This window comes from Vipera ursinii (assembly GCF_947247035.1).
Source record: "Vipera ursinii genome assembly, chromosome: 7".
NCBI lineage: Eukaryota > Metazoa > Chordata > Lepidosauria > Squamata > Viperidae > Vipera > Vipera ursinii.
The window spans coordinates 2553535-2575471 of record NC_139521.1 but is presented as its reverse complement, the minus strand read 5'-3'; the positions used below and the strand labels follow the sequence as shown (position 1 = coordinate 2575471).

The following is a 21937-nucleotide window of genomic DNA, read 5'->3' as shown; positions in this document are numbered from 1 at the left end:
GTTAGCGCTCTTTCTGAGAATTGTGGAGGCCACTCAGAGGTTTATCTGTGCCCTCAGGATCAGCCTGAAGGGTGCAAATGGGTGTGGAGCCTTCTTGCAACTGCTGAAAGGACTGTGTGGTAGACTGGAGATAGATGGTGTTGCATCCCTCCCCCTCTGTTGAGGGAGGGGCTGTTCAATCTTAATGTAGATGGCCTCTTGGACTCCTCTTTCAGCAGTTCCAAGAAGGTTCAAAGAAAAACAAGAAAGTCCCGTTGCCTCATGAAAAAGCAACTTCTCTCCTTGGTGAGTTTCCATCCGTTGCTTCTTCTCCTGCCTTCAGTGCTTTGGAGAAGAGCTTGACTCCCTCTTCTTTGGGGCAGCCCCTGAGATACTGGAACCCTGCTATCACGTCACCCCTGGTCCTTCTTTTCATTAGACCGGATACATTAAACTAGAAATTAGGAAAGATTTTGCCAACCAAAGAGGGACTACAGACGTACGAGAGAAGAATCCTCCGAGTTATGGCTTCAGGTATTTACATCTTGAAAGGGCCATTTAGCAAAAAATTGTGTGTCTGCATGTATGCATCTTTGGACCATTTGGCCCACTTAAGACTAACCCCGGGTCAACAACAAGCCAATGATTTGTACCTGAATATATCCCATCTGTAACCATGGTCTCCATTTTTTAATGGAAGCAGTTAAGGTCCAAAAATTGAAACATCATCATCATCATCATCATATATTGTGGGTCTTCCGAATACAGACAGATCGCCATTTGGAACACAACATGCCAGATATCACAGTCGTAGAGAACCGAAGCGTACAGCTGATTGATATCGCTGTACCAGGAGATGCCAGAGTCGAAGAAAAAGAACTGGAAGAAATTACGAAATACCGCGACCTGGCTATCGAAACTGCGCGATTATGGATGAAACGTGTAACAGTGATACCCACTGTCATCGGGGCACTGGGAACTATCTCCCAAAACTTTGCAAAACACATCAAGAAACTGCAGCTTCCTGCAAAAACTCCAGCAAAGCTGCAAAACAAATGCGCTACTCAGAACATCTTACATTTTAAGGAGACACCTGGTTGATACCTAGGATGCTGGCAGCAGCCCGTGTCAACCATTAATGCCAGTCAGTTTGAGTGTTCAGTTGACTGAGTTTCATGTTTTATGAATAAAAGTTTTATCATCATCATCATCATCATCATCATCATCATCATCATCATCATCACCATCATCTTCCCACTGTATTTCAGCATTGCAGGATTTCGTGTCCATCAGCCCATATTATTAAAAAAACATTAAAAAAAATCCAGTAAGACATTAGTTCCATTGAAATCAAAGGCAAGGAACCATCTGCATAATCAGCAATGGAATTTTAAAGAAGAACACATGTACACATTTTTACAGCTTTTCCAGCAGTCATTGTTTCTTGGCTAGTCCTTTTCTGGGCCAAGGAAAAAATGGAGAGAGGGAGATGTTAGGAAATTAAGGAGAAACTTCCTAACATTGAGGACAATTAACCAGTGGAACAGCTTACTTATGGAACGGAACGGAACAGAACAGAATAGAATCTGGAAGGGACCTTGGAGGTCTTCTAGTCCAGCCCCCCGCTTAAGCAGGGGACCCTATACCATCTCAGACAAGTGACTGTCTAGTCTCTTCTTAAAAACCTCCAGTGATGGAGCAGCTACGATTTTTGAAGGCAACTTCTGTTCCACTGGTTAATTGTCCACACTGTTCGGACGTTTCTCCTTAGTTCCAAGTGGCTTCTCTCTTTAATTAGTTTCCAAAAATAACAGAGTTGGAAGGGATCCTGGAGGTCTTCTAGTCCAACCCTCTGCTCAGGAAGCTTCTCCTTAATTCCAGGTTGCTTCTCTCTTTGATCAGCTTCCAACCATTGTTTCTCGTCCTGCCCTCTGGTGCTTTGGAGAATAACGTGACTCCCCCTCTTCTTTGGGGCAGCCCCTCAAAAACTGGAAGGCTGCTATCATGTCACCCCTATTCCTTCTTGTCTTTGGACTGGCCAAACCCAAGTCCCGCAGCTGTTCTTCCTACGTTTTAGTCTCCAGAAGTTGTAGGGTTTCATCACTGGAGTTTTTAAGAAGAGACTGGACAGCCATTTGTCTGAAATGGTCTAGGTCAGACATGTCAAACACAAGGCCCGGGGGCCAGATCCGGCCCGTGAAGTGGTTTCATGCAGCCCACAAAGCCATCCTGGCAACAGTGAGGGAACGGCCCCCACTGCCTTGGCCCTGGCCCAGAGACCCTCCTTCTGCCAGAGACCCTCAGATCTGTCCCACTCCTGCCCAGGCCCCCATAGGCACCCTTGATGCGTATGATGTAGAGCTGGCCACGCCCACCCAGTAGGCCATACGCACTCTAGCCACGCCCACCCAGTAGGCCACGCCCACCCTGGCCATACCCACCCGGCCCCCTGAGGGCAACCGCAATGCTGATGCGGCCCTCAATGAAGTTGAGTTTGACATCCCTGGTCTAGGGTCTCCTGCTTGAGCAGAGGGGTTGGACTAGAAGACCTCCAAGGTCCCTTCCAGCCCAATTCGGATGGATGGATGGGGTGTTGTGTCCTTACACCGAAAACTACTAGGGGTAGGAAAGGGCTTTGAGTAAGCTTGGGGAGGGATCAGCTTCAAGCTTGCTTTGAGTCATGAATATTCACTGGTTTTAGCAGGGCTGGTGGCCAAAAGAGGGGGAGAATGAGATGCTGTGTTAGCTTCCTTGAGGAAGGGCAGAACATACATTGAACAAACAAACTGTCAGATCCGAAGAATCGGATCCACATGTTAAGCCCCAGTGAAGATGATTTATGGCTGAAGCCTATCCACAAGAATCTAGTCAATGAACAATCAGCACTAAACTGGCGCTAGATAAGAGGCAACTGGAATTTCAAGTGAGGTTGGACATAAATTGCTTGCTGGAATGTAATGACTCTGGGCTGATTATTTACTTGACTCCACCCCCGGGCTGTGGATGTCCTTCTTCTATGCAAGTACTTAAATAAAAAAAATATACACCAGGACTTGAAAGATGAACCAATTTAATCAGAATAGAGCTGAAAGGGACCTTGGAGGTCTTCTAGTCCTCAAACAGGGGACCCTGGCCTAGACCTTTTCAGACAGATGGCTGTCCAATCTCTTCTTAAAGACCTCCAGTGATGGAGCAGCCACAACCTCTGAAGGCAAGCCCTTCCACTGGTTAATTGTCCTCACTGTTAGGAAGTTTCCCCTTAATTCCAGGTTGCTTCTCTCCTTGATTGGTTTCCATCCATTGTTTCTTGTCCTGCCTTCTGGTGCTTTGGAGAAGAGGTTGACCCCCTCCTCTTCTTTGGGGCAGCCCTTCAAATACTTGAATGCTGCTATCATGTCACCCCCAGTCCTTCTTTTCTCGAGACTAGCCAGACCCCAATCCTGCAACCGTTGGTCATATGTTTGTCTCCAGGCCTTTAATCATCCTAGCTGCTCTTCTCTGCACTTTTTCCAACGCTCAACATCTTTCTTTTTTTTAATGTGGTGACCAAAACTGGAGGCCGTGTATTCCAGGTGTGGCCTTATTAAGGCTTTATAAAGCGGCACTAATACTGTACGTGATTTTGATTCTAGGCCCTTGTTTATCCAACCAAGGACTGTAATTAGCTTTTTTTGGCTGCCACCGCCTCACACTAATTTATTACGTTGGGATAGTTCGGTATATATGAATGAAGTGTACAAAATTGTTTTTTCTCTCTCTCTAAAATGGATGACACGGATGTTCCTCGGAAAGGTAACAAGTGACACATTTACAAATGAAGAGCATAGAAGGATTCAATTTATGGATTCAGCCCTAAACTGAGTTAATGGCATAAGACTCAGCTTTAGGGTGCTTGTGGCCACCCCAAGCCACTAATGATGGATTCAGTGGTTCACCCTTTAGCTCCTTAGCTCAGATCTCAACCCACAGCTGTAACTTCCAAAAATACAGCTGGAAGACAAGAGCTTTTAAAAGGTTTTCTCATCCAGTTCACACAAAATGAGACTTTTTTTGTTATTGAGTTTAGCTTGTCACGTGAACCCACTGGCTGTGGGTTAAAAACAAAGGATGATTTAGCGCTCTGCGCAAACTGAGCTAATTCTTAGTCAACGTTTAGAAACAGGGGGTCTTCAAACTTGGCCCTTTGATGACTTGTGGACTTCAGCTCCCAGAATTCCTCAGCCAGGCAGAGGAATTCTGGGAGTTGAAGTCCACAAGTCATCAAAGGGCCAAGTTTGAAGACCCCTGAATTAGTAGCTTAACAAGGGTATCAACCTAGCTATCATCTTAGCTTTCATCGGCCTGGATATGTCATTGGATTGTTTAAAGAATTTTATCTTTCTTTCTTTCTTTCTTTCTTTCTTTCTTTCTTTCTTTCTTTCTTTCTTTCTTTCTTTCTTTCTTTCTCTCTCTCTCTCTCTCCCTCTCTCTCTCTCTCTCTTTCTTTCTTTCTTTCTTTCTTTCTTTCTTTCTTTCTTTCTTTCTTTCTTTCTTTCTTTCTTTCTTTCTTTCTTTCTTTCCTGCCCATCCCACTTTAAAGGAAACAGGAAAAACAATAGAACCGTATGATAAATATTTCTATGTTGCAGGAAGAAGCCCACTTTTCAACATGAAACAAATGCCTGAAACGTTTAAGAGCTAACTTAGCTGGCCAGCTGGCCAGCTGTAGCAAATCTCTCGTAAACAGCGTTGCTTCTCCATGCAAAGCCATCCATCATTCTCCTTCATCTTCTCCCCACCCCCCCACCCACCCCACACACACACCCCGGCCACACACACCCCTTTCCAGTTTTCTGCTCTTCTCCTCTGGCGACAAATGAAGCAGTGCTATCTTTCATGTCAAGCCGATCAATAGGAACCACCGACAGCGAGCGTAAACACGGAGACGAAGAAGAAGACGGTCACGGCGGGATTGCCAGCAAGCATGAAACTGGTGTTCAGGGTGGGGGTGCTGCTGCAGCTGAAGCCCAGCATGGCTGCCGATGGGGAACAAGTAGCCACCACGACGCCTGCCCCTCCGTGCCTTATTCCCCAAAGCAAGCCACCAAACAGCCGGAGCTGCCCTTAGATGCAGCTGAGGTTCACTGCCTTCCTCAAATTCCTTTCCTCTTCCCCCCCCCCCCCAAAAAAAATTAAACATCCACTTCTGACTTGCCAAAGGACACATTTCGGCAAACTCTTAACAGTCTGGCTGGCTTCCTTGAGGCAAACATATAAAGGACTCTGTGCTGGTGCGGATACTACCGCTACATAGGCCTTGAGGCTTCCCTGCTGTTATACAAAATAAAGAAGATAAGCAAGATCCTTGTGTCAACTTCAGGGTCTCTGTCTCTCTCTCTCACACACACACACAGAGAGAGACACAAAGCAGACAACCAGGGTGGTGCAGTTGTGAAGGCAATGGACTAGGACCAAGAACACCCAGATTGGAGTCCTCAATCCAGCTGCGTGATTCAGCCTACATCTATCAAGCTGAATTAGACCACCACGGCAGATAATGGGACCTCGGAGGTCATCCAGTCCGACCCCCTGCTCAAGCAGGAGACCCTGTGCCATTTCAGACAAGTGACTGTCCAGTCCCTTCTCAAAAGCTTCCCAGTGTCAGAGCACCCACCACTTCTGGAGGCAGGTTGTTCCGCTGGTTAATTGTTCTCACTGTCAGGAAATTTCTCCTTAATTCCAGGTTGCTTCTCTCTTTGGTTAGTTTCCATCCGTTGCTTCTTCTTCTGCCTTTCAGGTGCTTTGAAGAAGAGCTTGCATGATCATGATCCTCATCTCTGCCTTGCACCTACCAACATTTATTAATAAAAATAATAAAGGCGGTCTGTATAGAAATAGATAATAGGAACAACGTGGACTCATCCATATGTTTAATAAAAAAAGGGGTGGACCTTTCCTGCATTCTCCACACGATATTTTCCCACAGTGAAAGAGCAACCTAAACGTTTTCCCCCAAATATGTCCCAATTTTCTGCTAAGCCTTTAATCTAAGGGCTATTTTAAATCCCTCGCACAGTAAGGAATAAATCTTCCTATGTCCCTTCGAAAACAAACAAGCATTAACTCCAGCACAGTATGTAAAAGATACAAACGAATGGTGATTTATTCCCGATCCGGATCTTTTTAAAATATTTTTTATGCAACAGCTTTGCTTACACAAGCCTTTATACCCCATGACTCAGGCGAGGCAAGTGCGGGCTTTTTTCCTCTTGGTTTTTTTATTTTTTTAATCTTTCCAAGGAAAAAAACATTCCAAGGGTCAACAAGACTGAGAAATTCAGCTAAAGAGCTATTAAGAGTCGGGTTATCGGGAATCTTTGCCTGCAAGATCTTCTGTTTCTGATGTCTAAAGCAAGGAAGGCCTGGATAAGAAGCAGACTCAAGAATAATAAAGTGCTTTATTTGTGATTCGATTAAAAAAGTACATGGTGGGGGGGGGAAACATACAGCTAGTTCTCAACTTATGGCCACAGTTGAGCCCAACATTTTTTGCTCCCTTTTACAACCTTTCCTGCCACTGCTGTTAAGCCAATCACTGGGCAGGGGGTTGGACTAGATGACCTCCAAGGTCCCTTCCAACTCTGTTTATTCTATTCTAACCATAGCTTTGCAGTCAAATAAAATAGTGGTTAATCCTGGCTTCTCTTAAGCGAAGCCAATGTAGCCAGAGAAGGACCACCAGACCCTATAATCCTTTTAATTAGTATTGGTTTAAGAACAAAGGCAGGACTTGGAACCCCTCAAAATACAGAGTATTTTTAGTTATTACTTTCGGCAACTACAGGTCCCATCCGTTTATTTCTTCACCGAGCTCTTCCCGGGCACTCAAGTGCCAAAACAATTGGGATAAATCAGCACAAGCCGTTTATCCTTAAATTGTTTATTACTTGCCATGCCTAGCTTTCTTTTTGTATCCCAACGGCCAGGCTTGCAAGGCCTTGTCATCTAAACAAGTGCTTCGAATTTTGCCTAATATTTCAGCTACTGCATTGTAAATATTATACTAAATATTATTTACAGTCACTAAATATTATTACAGTCGGTTGCACAGTCAGCCAGATTTTTTTAAAAAAAAAAAGATTGGGACTTTTGTTCACCCTACTGAGTCCTTCCCCAAAAGCCAGGATAGGCAAATGTTGTTGTTCCAATAATATTAACGGTATTGTCGCAAGGTGTAAGCCAGACATGTCAAACACAAGGCCCGGGGGCCCGAATCCGGCCCGCGAAGTGGTTTCATGTGGCCCGCAAAGCCATCCTGGAAGCAGTGAGGGAACGGCCCCCACTGCCTTGTCCCTGGCCCAGAGACCCTCCTCCTGCCAGAGACCCTCAGATCTGTCCCACTCCTGCCCAGGCCCCCATAGGCACCCTTGATGCCAACGATGTAGAGCTGGCCACGCCCACCCAGCTGGCCATATGCACTCTAGCCACGCCCACCCAGTAGGCCACGCCCACCCTGGTTATACCCACCCGGCCCCCTGAGAGCAACCGCAATGCTGATGCGGCTCTCAATGAAATTGAGTTTGACACCCCTGATGTAAGCTATTCCAAGCAAAGCTGCCTTTCACAATGGACCAGTGATTTTGCCAATGCTGACGGGGCTCAAGTGGGGACTGACTGTTTTGGGAGGGTCTATGAGAATTTGCCACAGCCAGCGTGGGACAACTCGCTGTGGGACGAGAGTTGCGCTGATATCAGAGACATTGTGGAATAGAATCATTAAAGAGCGCAAAAGGAAGGACAGAATGAAGTGTGAATGACAAAAATTAAAATATTTTTTTTATTCATTTTAAACAGTTACATTGTTAAATTGGCCTGCAGCAATCAGTCCCATGGCGAGGTGGCCGTGGCAAGTTGTCCCCCGTTGAGTTGGCCATGGTGAGTTGGCCATGGCGAGTGGGCCATTGCAAGCTTTCCCACATTGAGATGGCCATGTTGAGTTGGCCATGGTGAGTTGGCTGTTGCAGGTTGTCCCATGGTGAGTTGGTCACGATGAGTTGTCTATCTTGAGTTGGCCATAGTGAGTTGGGCGCGTTGACTTGGCCATGGCGAGTTGGCCGTGGCAACTTGTCCCACATTGAGTTGGCCATGGTGAGTTAGCTGTGTTGAGTTGGCCATGGTGAGTGGGCCATTGCAAGTTGTCCTGAGTTGGCCAGGGCAAGTGGGCCATTGCAAATTGTTCTTTGTTTAGTTGGCCAGAGCAAGTGGGCCATCTTGAGTTGGCCATGGTGAGTTGGCTGTTGCAAGTTGTGCCATGTTGAGTTGGCCATGATGACTTAGCCGTGTTGAGTTGGCCGTGGAAATTGTCCTGCACTGAATTGGCCATGGCGAGTTGGCTGTTGCAAGTTGTCCCATTCTGGTTTCGGAATGGCACCCAAGAGGCCTATTACTATTGGTGCTATCTTTGCTTACTTCTGCCACAGTCGTTCTATTTCTCTTTGCACGACTTTAGATTTTGTGATTTCCTCCAGGTGTTTCTCTTCACTTCTGCTGTCTCCAGCTACAGGTAGTCCTCAACATATGACCACAATTGTCGTGTGAAAAATGGTCAGAATTCACTTTTCTTCTGTGCCGTTGCAATTTTGAACAGTCACTGAACAGACTATCGTTAAGTTGAGAATTAGCTGTACTGCCACGTCCACTTAGCCAGACTTTTTTTTTTGTCCTTCTTATCAACAATTGCTAAGTCTGCAGTTTTGTGTGGCCGATGCTTGTCTAGAAGTCCCCAGAGCACTTCAGATTCTTCACTTACGACTATTTTGTCTATTTTGATTATTAATATTTCAAAGCACGTAAGGCAAAGCATAAGCCATCCACCCACCCACTCTTGGCACCGGGGAATGTCTCTTTGTCCAAGTAGAGATTAATGTGAACTGACCTGGCTTTTCTACAATGGGAACTGTCTGAATAAAGTTACCAAATTCATACAAAAAAATTAGTCCTTGTTTTTCTTCCTTTTGTTCTTCCTGGCGGAAATGGGAATAGACACAAAAAAGAAAAAAACGAGAGGGTGCCAAATACTCAGGGGCGGAATGAAAACATAATCTCCGGACAAGGGAATCGAAATGCAACGAGCAGAAATGTTTTCTTTGACCCCCAACTAGACAAAATTTCAAGTACGCCCCTGTTGTTCTATATATCATCCAATCGCACCGTGGCCCAGCTGCTCGCTGGAAAAAAAAGGGGTTATGACCATTTTTCATAATTATTATAATGATGGCAGCGTCCCCCACGGTCGTGTGATCAAAATCCAGGCACTTGGCAACTGACTCATTATTTACGACGGTGGCCGTGTCCCAGGCTCCTGGGGCAAAGCTCGCTTAAGGAATGTCTCACTTACCGAAAAGTGTTGGGCTTAACTGTGGTCATAAGTTGAGGAATACCTGAATATTTTATGTTTCCCCCCCCCCGCCCCTCATTGCTGTGTATACCTCTCTCTGTATCTAGCGCTAATATAATGCAAAATAGGTGAACATCGGCATTTCGAAATAAGGGGAATAAAAGTGGTGCGTTTTCCATTTCGAAGCGTCCGATGAGAGAACATCTTAAGGCAGAAAGATCTCAGGAACGAAAAAGAACGCCTCATTTTGCAAAATTAAGAGACAAGAGGACCATCAGCAAGCAATGTTTCTAGAACAGAATTTCTCAACTTGGGCAACTTTAGCTACTCAGGCTGTTTCTTCTCCATTATACTTTTTTTGAATCGAATCACGAATAAAGCACTTGATTTTTTCTTGAGTCTGCTGCTTATCCAGGCCTTGCTTTAGACCTCAGAAATACAGCGGGGAAGGCAGATTCATTTAACAACCGTGCCACTGACTGAACCACCGCAGTGATTCACTTAACGCCCTGTGGCGAGAAAGGTGGTAAAACAGGGCAAAATTCGCTGAACAAATGTTTCACTGAGCAGCAGAAATCTTGGGCTGCATTGTGACGGTAAGCTGAGGACTACCTGTAAAATGCAAATTCTCAGGGCCCGTCCTCGTCCATCTGTTTCAAGGAACAAAAAAAAAAAATTGTTATAAATTTGTTATAAAAGAGCCTTGGTGGAGCAGTGGGCTAATGCCTCCTTAAGTAACACCAGCTGCCTGCAATTAGTGCAGGTTCGAGTCCCACCAGGCTCAAGGTTGACTCAGCCTTCCATCCTTCCCAGGTAGGTAAAATGAGGACCCAGATTGTTGGGGGCAATTAAGCTGACTTTGTAATAATGCCGCTTGGGTGTGTGTGTGAAAGCCCTAATAAGCAGGCATATACATAGAATGAAGGCTACTGCTAAGCTTGTAAGCCGCCCTGAGTCTTCGGAGAAGGGCGGGATATAAATGGAATTAAAATAAAAATAAATATTCCTTTATCCGCCAAGCAGTCACCCATGATAGTTTGTACGTGGAAACTTGGGTGGCAAATAGCTTTAACCGAGACAGAACGTATGAACGGATGGGCACACGAACAGATGGTTAATTCTCCCTCTTTTGCGAGGGAATTAAGCCTGCGGTAAATTCTGCCCTTTCTAATCGATGTAACTTTGCAAGATTATTTCGTGAGCTCTCCTTCATCACGCAGCTAAGGGACAGAAAAGGAGATTTGGCTTGGTTGCGTGTTTTCTGACCGGGCTATTTTTTTATTTTTATTTTTTTGCTTTTGGGTGGCTCAACTTATCATTTGTTTCGCGAAGCTCAGTCCTAAGCAACAGAACGAAAAGACCCTGGCCGAAATCCAACCTGGGCGACTGAACTCAATGGGGTTTTAAGTGTGTCAGAACGCAGCCATTCTAATTTTCTCCGTGCTGTGTTTGGTGTCATATTATCTTTGCATGAAGAATCTCTCAATTCCCTCCTCGGAGTACCACCAAAGTATCTGGGAACCCATCTAATCGTGGTGCGTTGATTTTATTCCCAACTTTTTTAAAAAAGAAAAAAACAAAACACTGTCAGCACTTGGCAAAGGCCGAGGTGGGAAAAGAAGAGAGAAGGGAGAATGAAGGAAGATTTCGGGGTTCCCAAAAGCTAAAGGAGCTGCCTAAACAAGCCTAAAGGACGCTGAGCTTGTCGATCAGAAGGTCGCCAGTTTGGCGGGTCGAATCCCGAGTGCCGCGTAGCAGAGTGAGCGCCTGTTACGCGTCCCAGCTTCTGCCAACCTAGCAGTTCGAAAGCACGTAAAAAATGCAAGTAGAAAAATAGGGACCACTCCGGTGGGAAGGTAACAGCGTTCCGTGCGCCTTTGGCGTCTAGTCATGCCGGCCACGTGACCACGGAGATGTCCTTGGACAAGCGCTGGCTCTTCGGCTTTGAAACGGAGATGAGCACCGGCCCCTAGAGTCGGAAACGACTAGCACGCATGTGCGGGGGAACCTTTACCTTTACCTTTTTAAACAAGCCTATTCTGTGGTTATTTGCGGGGGGGGGGCTCTGCAAAAGAGGGGCTGGCATTTCAGGCCGAGCCAAGACAGACAACGCCTCCCTCTCACACACACCCCCGTAGTTTATAACCATGGAGGCGATCTTGGAAGACTTCCTTCTGTTCCCAAGGTACAGGTAGTCCTCGGCTTACGGCCACAATAGAGCACCCAGTTTTCTGTCGCTAAGTGAGGCGTTTCTTAAGTGAGTTTTGCCCCATGTTACGGCTTCCCTTGCCACACTTTTTCAGCAGTTCTTAAGTTAGTTAGCCCGGTGCCTTTTCGAATGACTTGGCTTGTAAGAAGATTACAAATGAGGATCGCGTCAGACACACACACACACACACACACACACACACAAGCAGTCACTGCAACCGTCGTAAATATGAGTCAGTCGCTAAGCATCTGAATTTTGATCATGGGACCTCGGGGGATGCCGCAACCGTCCTTAAGTCTGAAAAAGAGTCATAACCCCCCCCTTTCTCCCCCCCGGCATTGTTTTACTTCGAAACAGTCGCCAAAGGAGGTGTTGTAAATTGAGGACTATCTGTGTTCCACCTTCCTGGAAACATATTCCCCCCCCCTTTTTTTAAAACACACTGTAGGTCCTGGTCGAAAGAGGTCAAAAAGATTCAAAACTGAAATCAAAAGACCAAAACGCCAGATATGCAGAGATGAACAACAGAATTAACACCAGACCAACAACCAAGAAGTAAACAATACCTGCAGAAGAAGTGGCGAAACACGGGGCGCGGGGTGAAACGAGGACTCAGCCTAGAATCTCTACGTAGCCACAGACTAAATCCAACCCCCTCTTGAATTCCATTGGCCCTTATCTAACGCCAAGCAGGGGCTGACCACTAATTGAAAAGGTTCCTTTGCATAGGTGTGAGTAGCAATAAATCAGTTTAATTAGATCTTCATGTATGAAACTGGTCTTTCATAACCCGTGTTTCTCCCAAAATAAGACCGGGTCTTCTATTAATTTTTGTTCCAAAAGGCGCATTAGGGCTTAGTTTCCGGTTAGGGCTTATATTCGGGGAAATACGGTACTAAATCCGTCCGTCTGGCTGACGATCTTAACTGGGGCTTATTTTTTGGGGGGGTGGGGCTTATATTACGAGCGTCCTGAAAATTCGTACTAGGGCTTATTTTCTGGGAAATACGGTACCTAGCAATAGCCAAGGAACTACCAACTCAAACCAACCAGCTCACAGTAAACAACAGCCTAACTCTGCAACCAGAAAGCATATTCCCACCAATACCGACAGCCAACCAGGCCAAACCCCACTCCTTTTCTAGCAGTGATGATGTTATCTAGTTGGGTAATGAAACGTCTGCAAGAAAACAGCCCAGTTGAGGGAGCATCAAGGACCCCACAGTTCAACCCTGAGCGAGAAACGTTCCCTCTTATATCAGTTAAAGATGTCAATTTTGGCTTAGGATTTAAGCAGTGGTGGGATTCAAATAGGTGAACCACCGGTTCTCTGCATGGATGCCGCTTCCGGAAGTCCGTTCTGGGCCTGGGCAACAAAAAGAAATTAGCTACCGGTTTTGCCAAAGGGGTGCGAACTGGTTGGATCCCACCACTGGATTTAAGACTGGGCTTTGGGGAAGAATGGCACATTCCTCACGTTTTTGCCCATAATATGTTCGCCAATCAAAACTCCGAACACAGATCTGATCAGTTCTTAGATCAGAAGCACGCATGTGCCCCCGGATCTTTTCAACCGTCACTATCAAGAGCTCAAAAACCCACCAAGTGGAACTCAATCTCAATCAAACTTTTTATTAAAATGAAACTTTTCCTGGTCTGAGAATTAGTTCCAGCTGCCAGGAAGGCATGGAGCTTATATCTCTTCTCTCCAGAGATCAAAACGCAGGCATCCTTCATTTCAGAAGCACAATGGAGAAGACAGAATTGGCTAAAAGCGTAGAGAGAGCTGCAAACCTTTGCCTGCTGCAACCTATTCAGAAAAGGACCCAGTTTGTTCAGGTATTAAAATACCTGAAAAGATAAGATTATTATTACCGGGGAACACCGTGACATCGGGAGGTCCATTCAGACAATCAGAAGAAGAGCAAGGAGATAACAAATGTGGCCGCGTCCTTTTTTTATCTTTCTAAAGCAGGTAACACGGAATAAAAGGATGTTTGGTTCGCAAACAGAAGCCATATTGTGATGCCATGCCTTTTGTTCTTGCAGTAGCAATGTGTATTTTGAACATGAATCCATCAAGATATCTCACAATGGTAAGCTGGCTCTGGCTCTCGTTTTGTTCCCCAGTCTTGCTCCAGGATTGACCCGAACCCCGACTTCAGAGGGTCAACAAAAAGGAAGGACACAACAGCATATTTTGTAAGGCTTCCTTTCTTCACAGTTGTTCAGACTGAAAATGAAGTCTGAAAATCTGAAGGCAGGACGAGAAGCAACGGATGGAAACTAACCAAGGAGAAAAGCAACCTAGAACGGAGGAGAAACTTCCAGATAGGGAGAACAATTAACCAGTGGAACGACTTGCCACCTGAAGTTGTGGATGCTCCAACACTGGAAGTTTTTGAGAAGAGACTGGACAGCCGTTTGTCTGAAGTGGTACAGGGTCTCCTCCTTGATCTGGGGCTTGGACTAGATGACCTCCAAGAGGCTTTCTAAGTCTGATTTTTCTATACAGGTAGTCATCAAATTACAACAGTTCATTTAGCGACCGTTCAAAGTTACAACAGCACTGGGAAAAAGCGAATTATGAGTTTTTCACAGGTGCGATCTTTGAAGCGTCCCCAGGGTCATGGAATCAAAATTCAGAGGCTTGGCAACTGGTTCATATTTATGACGGTTGCCGTGTCCCGGGCTCACCCGATCCCCTTCTGCGACCTTCCGATCTTGCATGAGTCAAGGGGGGAAGCCAGATTCACTTAACAAACGGGTTACTAACTTGTCAACTGCAGTGATTCACTTAACAACTGCGGCAAGAAAGGTTGTAAAACGGGGCGACGCTCACTTAGCGAACTGTCAACGCTGCCAACATCGGATGTTTTTGCATTGACAACGGATGGAAATGTAGCCATCTTTTTCCCCCGTTCGCTTTTAGAGTTAGATGATGCTGGGGGGGGGATGGGGATGTGAATGAGAGTCCAGCTAGACATAACAACACTAAATGTAGCGTGAGAATCAAGGTTACTGAGCCCAGAGCTGATAAAAGAATTGGCGGGCTGGAGAGCTGCAGAGGAAGCTAATTGGGGAATGTGATTTATGACAGTTAATTGGAGGAGGGAATTGTGCTTTGATACTAGGTGCCGGGTGTGTGTGTGTGTGGGATTCAGCTGTTGGTTTCGATTAGGTAAGTGCTGATATTCTGCTACTCGAATACAAGATCCTTTAAGGTAAACAATGCCCCGATGTTCTTTTGAAGAGTTTCATCTGTCGGAACCGCGACACAAACGTCTCACTTAACAACAGAAAAGGTGGGTTCCGTTGGGGCAAGGGCTGCCTGTATCCTGCCTCCAAACCCGTTTTCGAAAAGAAGGATTCTTTTTCTGATCGTACACCCTAGAATTGTTGATCAGAAACACTTGCGCCTCTCCACCGACCCAAGTTGAGCATTGCTGGTCTGCAGAAGAGGAGAAACACAAGGTTTATCCTCAGCCCTCATCATAAACCTGCCAATTTCCCCAAGCGAGATTGCTTTTTCTTTTCCCCGTCTTCAAATGCCATTTCCTTCCATTTCTCCGTGGGCGAGACAAGAAAGCGTCTGTTGACTTTAGCAGATGTGTTTCGTCTTCCCAGATAACAAAGGAGGGGGAGAAAAAAATAAAATAACGGATTTCGGGGTTGGTTTCCCCCCCCCAATACCGTGTTATTTTCAACCAAGTGGGTTGTTATTTTAAGAAAAAAGAAAAAAAAGAAATAGAAGAACGAGACCGGGGATTGCTAAGCGAAGGAAGAGGAAAAGATTCTGCTTTTGCAGAGTTTCTTTGTTCCTGTAAGAGCCAGGATTTAAAAATAATAATAATATGGAAAGGGGGGGGGGCTTGGGGACAGAAAGGGAAATAAATCTGTGGAATCCCAGAGTTTGGAATGAAATGAGCAGTTGAGAACCCCAAACAAATCTCTCTAAGAAAAGCTTGTATTTTAACCTCTTTCCCTCCATTCTTCTGCACCTCAACCAGAACTCTTCAACCATTAGAGCAGACCAGAGTAGACTAGAATAAGAAATAGAAATAGAAATAGAAATAGAGTAGAGTAGTTTAGAGTAGAGTAGAGTAGAGTAGAGTAATGGAATATAGAATAGAGTAGAGTAGAGTAGAGTAGAGTAGAGTAGAGTAGAGTAGAGTAGAGTAGAGTAGTGTAGTGGAATATAGAATAGAATAGAGTAGAGTAGAGTAGAGCAGAGCAGAGCAGAGCAGAGCAGAGCAGAGTAGAGTAGAGTAGTGGAATATAGAATAGAATAGAATAGAATAGAATAGAATAGAATAGAATAGAATAGAATAGAATAGAATAGTAGAATAGATTAGAATAGGAATTGGGAGTGGAGTGGAGTAGAACAGAACAGAACAGAACAGAACAGAACAGAATGCAGAATTGAATGGAATGGAATAGAATAGAATAGAATAGAATAGAATAGAATAGAATAGAATAGAATAGAATAGAATAGAATAGATATTGGAAGGGTTAGGGTTGGGTCACCATGAACTCATAGAGCAAAATTGACATCACCATCAAATTCAGAGTGCTTTTGTATGGTTAGGAAGGCACTGACTTTTCTAGCCTGCCCTATCTACTGTATGTTTCCTGGTAAAATACATGGGAAAATCCCATTGGAGGAAAATCCCACTTAGGGTTACGTCATCATGACCTTGGAGAGGAAAATGGACATTGCCAACAAATTCAGAGTGCTTGGGTATGGTTAGGAGGGCACTGACTTTTCTAGGCTGCCCTATCTATGCTTTCTGGTAAAATACATGGGGAAATCGCCTAGGAATAGGAGTTTTGTGTGAATCTAATGGGTGCCATTTGTAATGTAGTATCCCACGCAAACCCAGCTAGGTTTATTCAGGTACCTATAGTTAAGCCAACCACAGTTTAATACAATGCAAGAATTGCAGGTCCATCTATTGTTAAGTTTTGAAAAATCAACAAAAAAACTCCCCTCCTTGCAAAATAAGGATCAAAGACAAGGCAACTGTATAGTTCAAATGCAAAATAGAATTTTGCAAAACAGAAATGAGATTAAACACTACTAATAATGGAAGGAATTATAAAGCGAAGGTACGATGAAAAAAAATGGGAAAAAGTCTCTCTCTCTCTTTTTTTTTTGGTGTTGGTGTTGGTGATACGAATGCAAAAAATGAAAGAAATTGTTATTCACTGGCAGAACAATGACTGCCCCAAATATGCCGAAAGTAATCTGCTTTAGGCTGGCATAACATTCTTTCCAAAACAAAAATGAAAATCCTGATTAAATGCCAACGTCTACACCCATGCAAATTCTTTGGGGGGGGGAAATTGCCAGTTGTGTAATTGTAATCCCATTATAAAATACAGCTCCCAATCTTTTTCCCTGTAACATTCCGCTTGGAAAGAGATTTAACCAATTCATTGCCTGATGCACTCTTGAACACACACACACACACACACACACATAGAAGACATAGAGACACAACACACAACTCCGCCCAAGATCTCTGATTCATATGACAATCAATATTGTTCTGTACCAGCCTGCTACCGGCCCTGCAGAAAAGGCAGGGACAACTCCTTTTTCAAGAAGGCAAGAAGCTGGAATTACGCCTGCCAAATTTATTACTACAAAAACAAACGGAACAAGACAAACCAAGAAACAGGAGCTTTAAGAAACAGGAACTATCCGAGCGGTTGCCTTCAGCAAACCAGCCCTCCCCACACATTCCCCTTATATAGAGTTCAGGGCGTGGCTTCTCTCTGCCTCCTTCCGAGAAGCCCCATTGCCTTCCTCTGTTTACTCCTGATTGACTGCCTCCTGCATCGGGCGTCCTTGAACAGGGCCAGCTGTGGGTCATCTTCATCCACGCTGTCAGGCTCACACAGCTGGGTCTCCGTGGTGACCAAGTGGGAGGGGCCTGGCTGAGGGCTCTCATCAGCAAGATCTTCAACCCCCTCAGCAAGCTCTTCAACACCCCCCTCCTCCTCCTCTGAGTCGTCTGACCCAACTGCCGAACCCACAGGCTGACCCTGAATCACAACAAATATGCGAGTAGTTCTTGACTTACAACAGCCAAACTCAGAGAGCACCAAGGACCCCACAGTCTTCCTCCTCCTCCTCCTCCTCCTCCCCCCTTCTAGCACTGATGATGTTCCTTAGTTGGGTCAAGAAAACAACCAAGTTCAGAGAGCACTAAGGTAGCCACAGTCCTCCTCCTCCTCCTCCTCCTCCTCCTCCTCCTCCTCCTCCTCCTCCTCCTCCCCCAAACCCCACTCCCTTCTCGCACTGATGACGTTCCCTAGTTGGGTCAAGAAACGCCCATGAATAAAAAACAACCCAGCTCAAAAAGCACCAAGGACACCCCAACGGCCGCATTACAATGAAAAGACGAGCAGCTGTTATTTTTCTGCTACAGTTTTTCCCCTCCGCTAAATTCCTGCACTTCTTTTTCCCCGAATCAAAGCTCAGAAATAATCAATTTAATGCCACCTCCGAGTTCCAGGATACCCTCTTTATTATTAACCCTTCTGGGGTTCTCCCCTCTTCCAAAGGGGAAGCGATTGATCAGAACTGGGAGCGGACTCTGGACAAGGCTGTTCTTTTCTTTGGAGGCACCACGTCTTTCAAAGGCATAAGCCAACATTTAGCCACTTAACTGGGAATGTTAATCCAGAGCCGAAGCGAGACAGGCGTCTAAGGGGCGTGCAGTTCAATCATTCAGTTTGCCCTCTGCTATTTCCTACGATTATTCCTGACTATTATATTCCTGCTCCCTTCACCCTGGGGCTGTCAATGTCTCAATTCCCATCGGAGTAGCCTAAGGAACTGAAGTCACGCCATCAACATCCAGACAAAATAAAGATAAGCCCCAAGCAACAAGGAATTCCTTTTCTCCGAGACTATTTCAAACTGGGGAAGAAAAAAACACGAAACAAAGACAAATCCTTCTGTGTCAACCACACCTCGGGACTTCAAAGTTTGAGCAAAAGTGGTTTCTTCGGCCACACAGCTGGATTTCAGTTCAGATGTCTGGGGGTTGACCTGTGTCCTCAGGGCCACCTGAGTGGTGCAAATGGGTATGAAGCCGCCTTGGCTGCAGGCCTGGGTCCCTTCACGGCTGGAGACAGGTGCAGGCTTTTGGGGATGAGGACAATGACAAACCTCCAAGTGGCCTCAACGACTCTCTAAAAAGCATGCAAATGACCAGCTGTCTGCAAGGAGTATAAATCCTTCCCTTCCCTGCCATCTGGTCGGAGCCGAAGAAGCTTCTGGGATGAGAAACGAAACATCTTCATAGAAAAGCAAGTCAGTCCAGTTGAAAAAGTACCACTGAGGACACAGATAAGCCTCCCAGTGGCTTCAACGGCTCCCTAAGAGAATGCAAATGACCAGCTGTCTGTAAGGAGTATAAATCCTTCCCTTCCCCGCCATCCGGTCAGAGCCGAAGAAGCTTCTGGGATGAGAAGCGAAACGTCTTCAAAGAAAAGCAAGTCAGTCCAGTTGAAAAAGCACCATTGAGGACACAGATAAACCTCCCAGTGGCTTCAACGGCTCCCTAAGAGAATGCAAATGACCAGCGGTCTGCAAGGAGTATAAATCCTTCCCTTCCCCGCCATCCGGTCAGAGCCGAAGAAGCTTCTGGGATGAGAAGCGAAACGTCTTCAAAGAAAAACACGGAAGTCCAGTTGCCTCCTGAAAAAAGCACTTTTGGAGCAAGCCTGACCTGGATGATCGGGAATCTACGTAGACAAAACTAATCGAATTTTTCCTCAGCAGGGCTGCCCAGATTTAACAGATGTGTTCGTGTTACCTTTTTTTTTTTTTAGAACAGATTTCTGGAAAAACACAACACGGGAGTAAAACGACAACGGAGGCGTCTCACTTACAGATTACTTACAGATTACTCACCAGACCTGCGATGGGCGTTGGCGATCTGTTGATCTTTTTGACCAATCCGGGCAGGATGGAATTCAACAACCTGTCACGAGAAAGGAGTATGGCAACGTTATCATCGGTCCCACACCTCTCTCCCCAAGCGTCAAAGCCATTGACGTGGGACAAAAGAGTTGACAAAAGCTGGCAAACACAATCGGGCGAGTCAAGATGAGCATCTACGACGCTCTGGAGAACCTGGGACTTGCGACGTGCTCTGAACTAGGAGGCATGATGAATAAAAGCAACGCCCACCTTTGGGCAAACAAGAGAACTGCACCTGGGCAGTGTAGCTCAACAATTAAGTTTAATGATACAAATGAGCCAATAAATATCATGTAGGGCTCTCTGTTGGGACGTTAGCAACTGCCGTATGTAGAACGGTTGCAGGGATTGGGTATGTCTAGTCCAATGAAAAGAAGTCTAAGGAAAAGAAGGACTAGGGGTGACATGAAAGCAGGAGACGGTGAGTTCTATTCCCGCCTTCAGCAGGAAAGACAGTTGAGTGACAGGACCAATCACCAGGAGAGGGTGAGTTCTAGTCCTGACATAGGCATGAAAGCCAGCTAGGTGGCTTTGGGCCAATCACTAGGAGAGTGGGAGTTCTAGTCCCGCCTTTGACATGAAAGCCAGTTGAGTGACTGGGCCAATCACCAGGAGAAGGTGAGTTCTAGTCCTGAACTAGGCATGAAAGCCAGCTAGGTGGCTTTGGGCCAATCACCAGGAGAGTGGGAGTTCTAGTCCCGCCTTTGACATGAAAGACTGTTGGATGACTTTGGGCCAATCACCAGGAGACATTGAGTTCTAGTCCTGACTTAGGCATGAAAGCCAGTTAGGTGGCTTTGGGCCAATTACCAGGAGACGGTGAGTTCTAGTCCCGCCTTTGGCATGAAAGCCAGTTGAGTGACTGGGCCAATCACCAGGAGAGGGTGAGTTCTAGTCCTGACAGGCATGAAAGCCAGCTGGGTGACCTCAGGCCATTCACTCATTCTCAGTCCAACCCACCTCACAGGGCTGTTGTTGTGGGGAAAATAGGAGGAGGCAGATTTGTGAGATATGTTCGCCACCTTGAGTTACTTGCAGAAATAATAAGAGACAGGGTGCAAATAAATAAATAATAGAAACAAAGAAAATGTGATGATCGTTAAGCAATTACTTAAACGCTCCCCCAACAGATTACTGTAGAGATATTTTAAGCTATATAGACTTCATTTTCCCCCCACAAAGTTTAATAAGAACAATTTAAAGACTGGGGGGAAAAAGTTAAATCTCCTGATAGAGATTTAAGGAGGACACAGCTGTGCGATCATAATTAATCCTGAATAATAATAATAATAATAATAATAATAATAATAATAATAATAATAAGAAGAAGAAGAAGAAGAAGAAGAAGAAGAAGAAGAAGAAGAAGAAGAAGAAGAAGAAGAAGAAGAAGAAGAAGAAGAAGAAGAAGTTGGAAGGGACCTTGGAGGTCATCTAGTCCAACCCCCTTTTTCACAATTAACAACTGGGTGATCAAGGGATCAAAATGCAGGCACTTGGCAACTGGATTCATATTTATGACAGTTGCCGTGTCCCCAGGGGGGGGCGTCACATGACCCTCCCTTTTTTGCGACCTCCTGACCAGCAAAGTCCGTGGGGGCAGCCCGATTCACTTAACGACCGTGTGACTAATTTAACACCTGCGGCGACTCACTTAACGGCGGTGAGCAAAGTGGTAAAATGGAGCAGAAATTTTGTGCTCCGTTGTGGCCATAGGTCGAGGACTCTCTGTGTCGTCCAATGTGGAAGTCCCTATCTTTACTTTAAATAAGAAAAATTCTGCTACCTGAATATACGATGTTTGTGAAGGTTTTGAAAGCAAAAATGAACACAACGTACTGTGTCTCTGCTTGAAACTTCTCCTGGCTGTGCTTCACATCCGTTAAGTCTGATTTTTACAAAATTATAGCTCTGTAGTCGAGGCAAGGAAAGAAACAACCTATTCCCTGCATCCTGTCTGAAATTTATCTTTTCAAGGATGTGGTTCCACATCAAAGCTTAAACAAGATAACAGCCATTCCACAGTTTGAATTTCTGACTTGGTCTTCTAACGTTTAAAGTTTCTGTCACTAAGGCTCTGCCCACTGCCAGCAGTTCGATCCTGACCAGCTTACAGTTGACTCATCCTTCCATCCTTCTGTGGTCGCTAAAATGAGGACTCAGATTGTTGGGCGCCAATAGGCTGACTCTGTAAACTGCTTAGAGGGGGCTGTGAAGTGGCATATAAGTCTTAAGAGCTTTCGCTATTGCTAAAGTTACCGCAGTGGAAAGTTGGACCATAAGAAAGGCTGAGCGCCAAAGAATTGAGGCCTTTGAACTCTGGTGCTGGAGAAGACTCCTGCGAGTCCCTTGGACTGCAAGGCGATCAAACCGGTCG

The 21937-nt window shown here is 45.4% G+C and overlaps 1 protein-coding gene across 1 annotated transcript in view; it reads right to left on the bottom strand.

Annotated features, from left to right (window-relative positions):
* Positions 1-19556, bottom strand: part of LIMCH1 (LIM and calponin homology domains 1) — a gene marked incomplete at both ends in the record, with an annotated part of 108430 nt that extends 88874 nt beyond the window's left edge. The window contains one exon of the mRNA XM_083368054.1: positions 19495-19556. Coding sequence (XP_083224180.1) covers positions 19495-19556 — 62 coding nt within the window. The remainder of the gene's footprint in view (positions 1-19494) is intronic.
* Positions 19557-21937: the final 2381 nt, after the last annotated feature.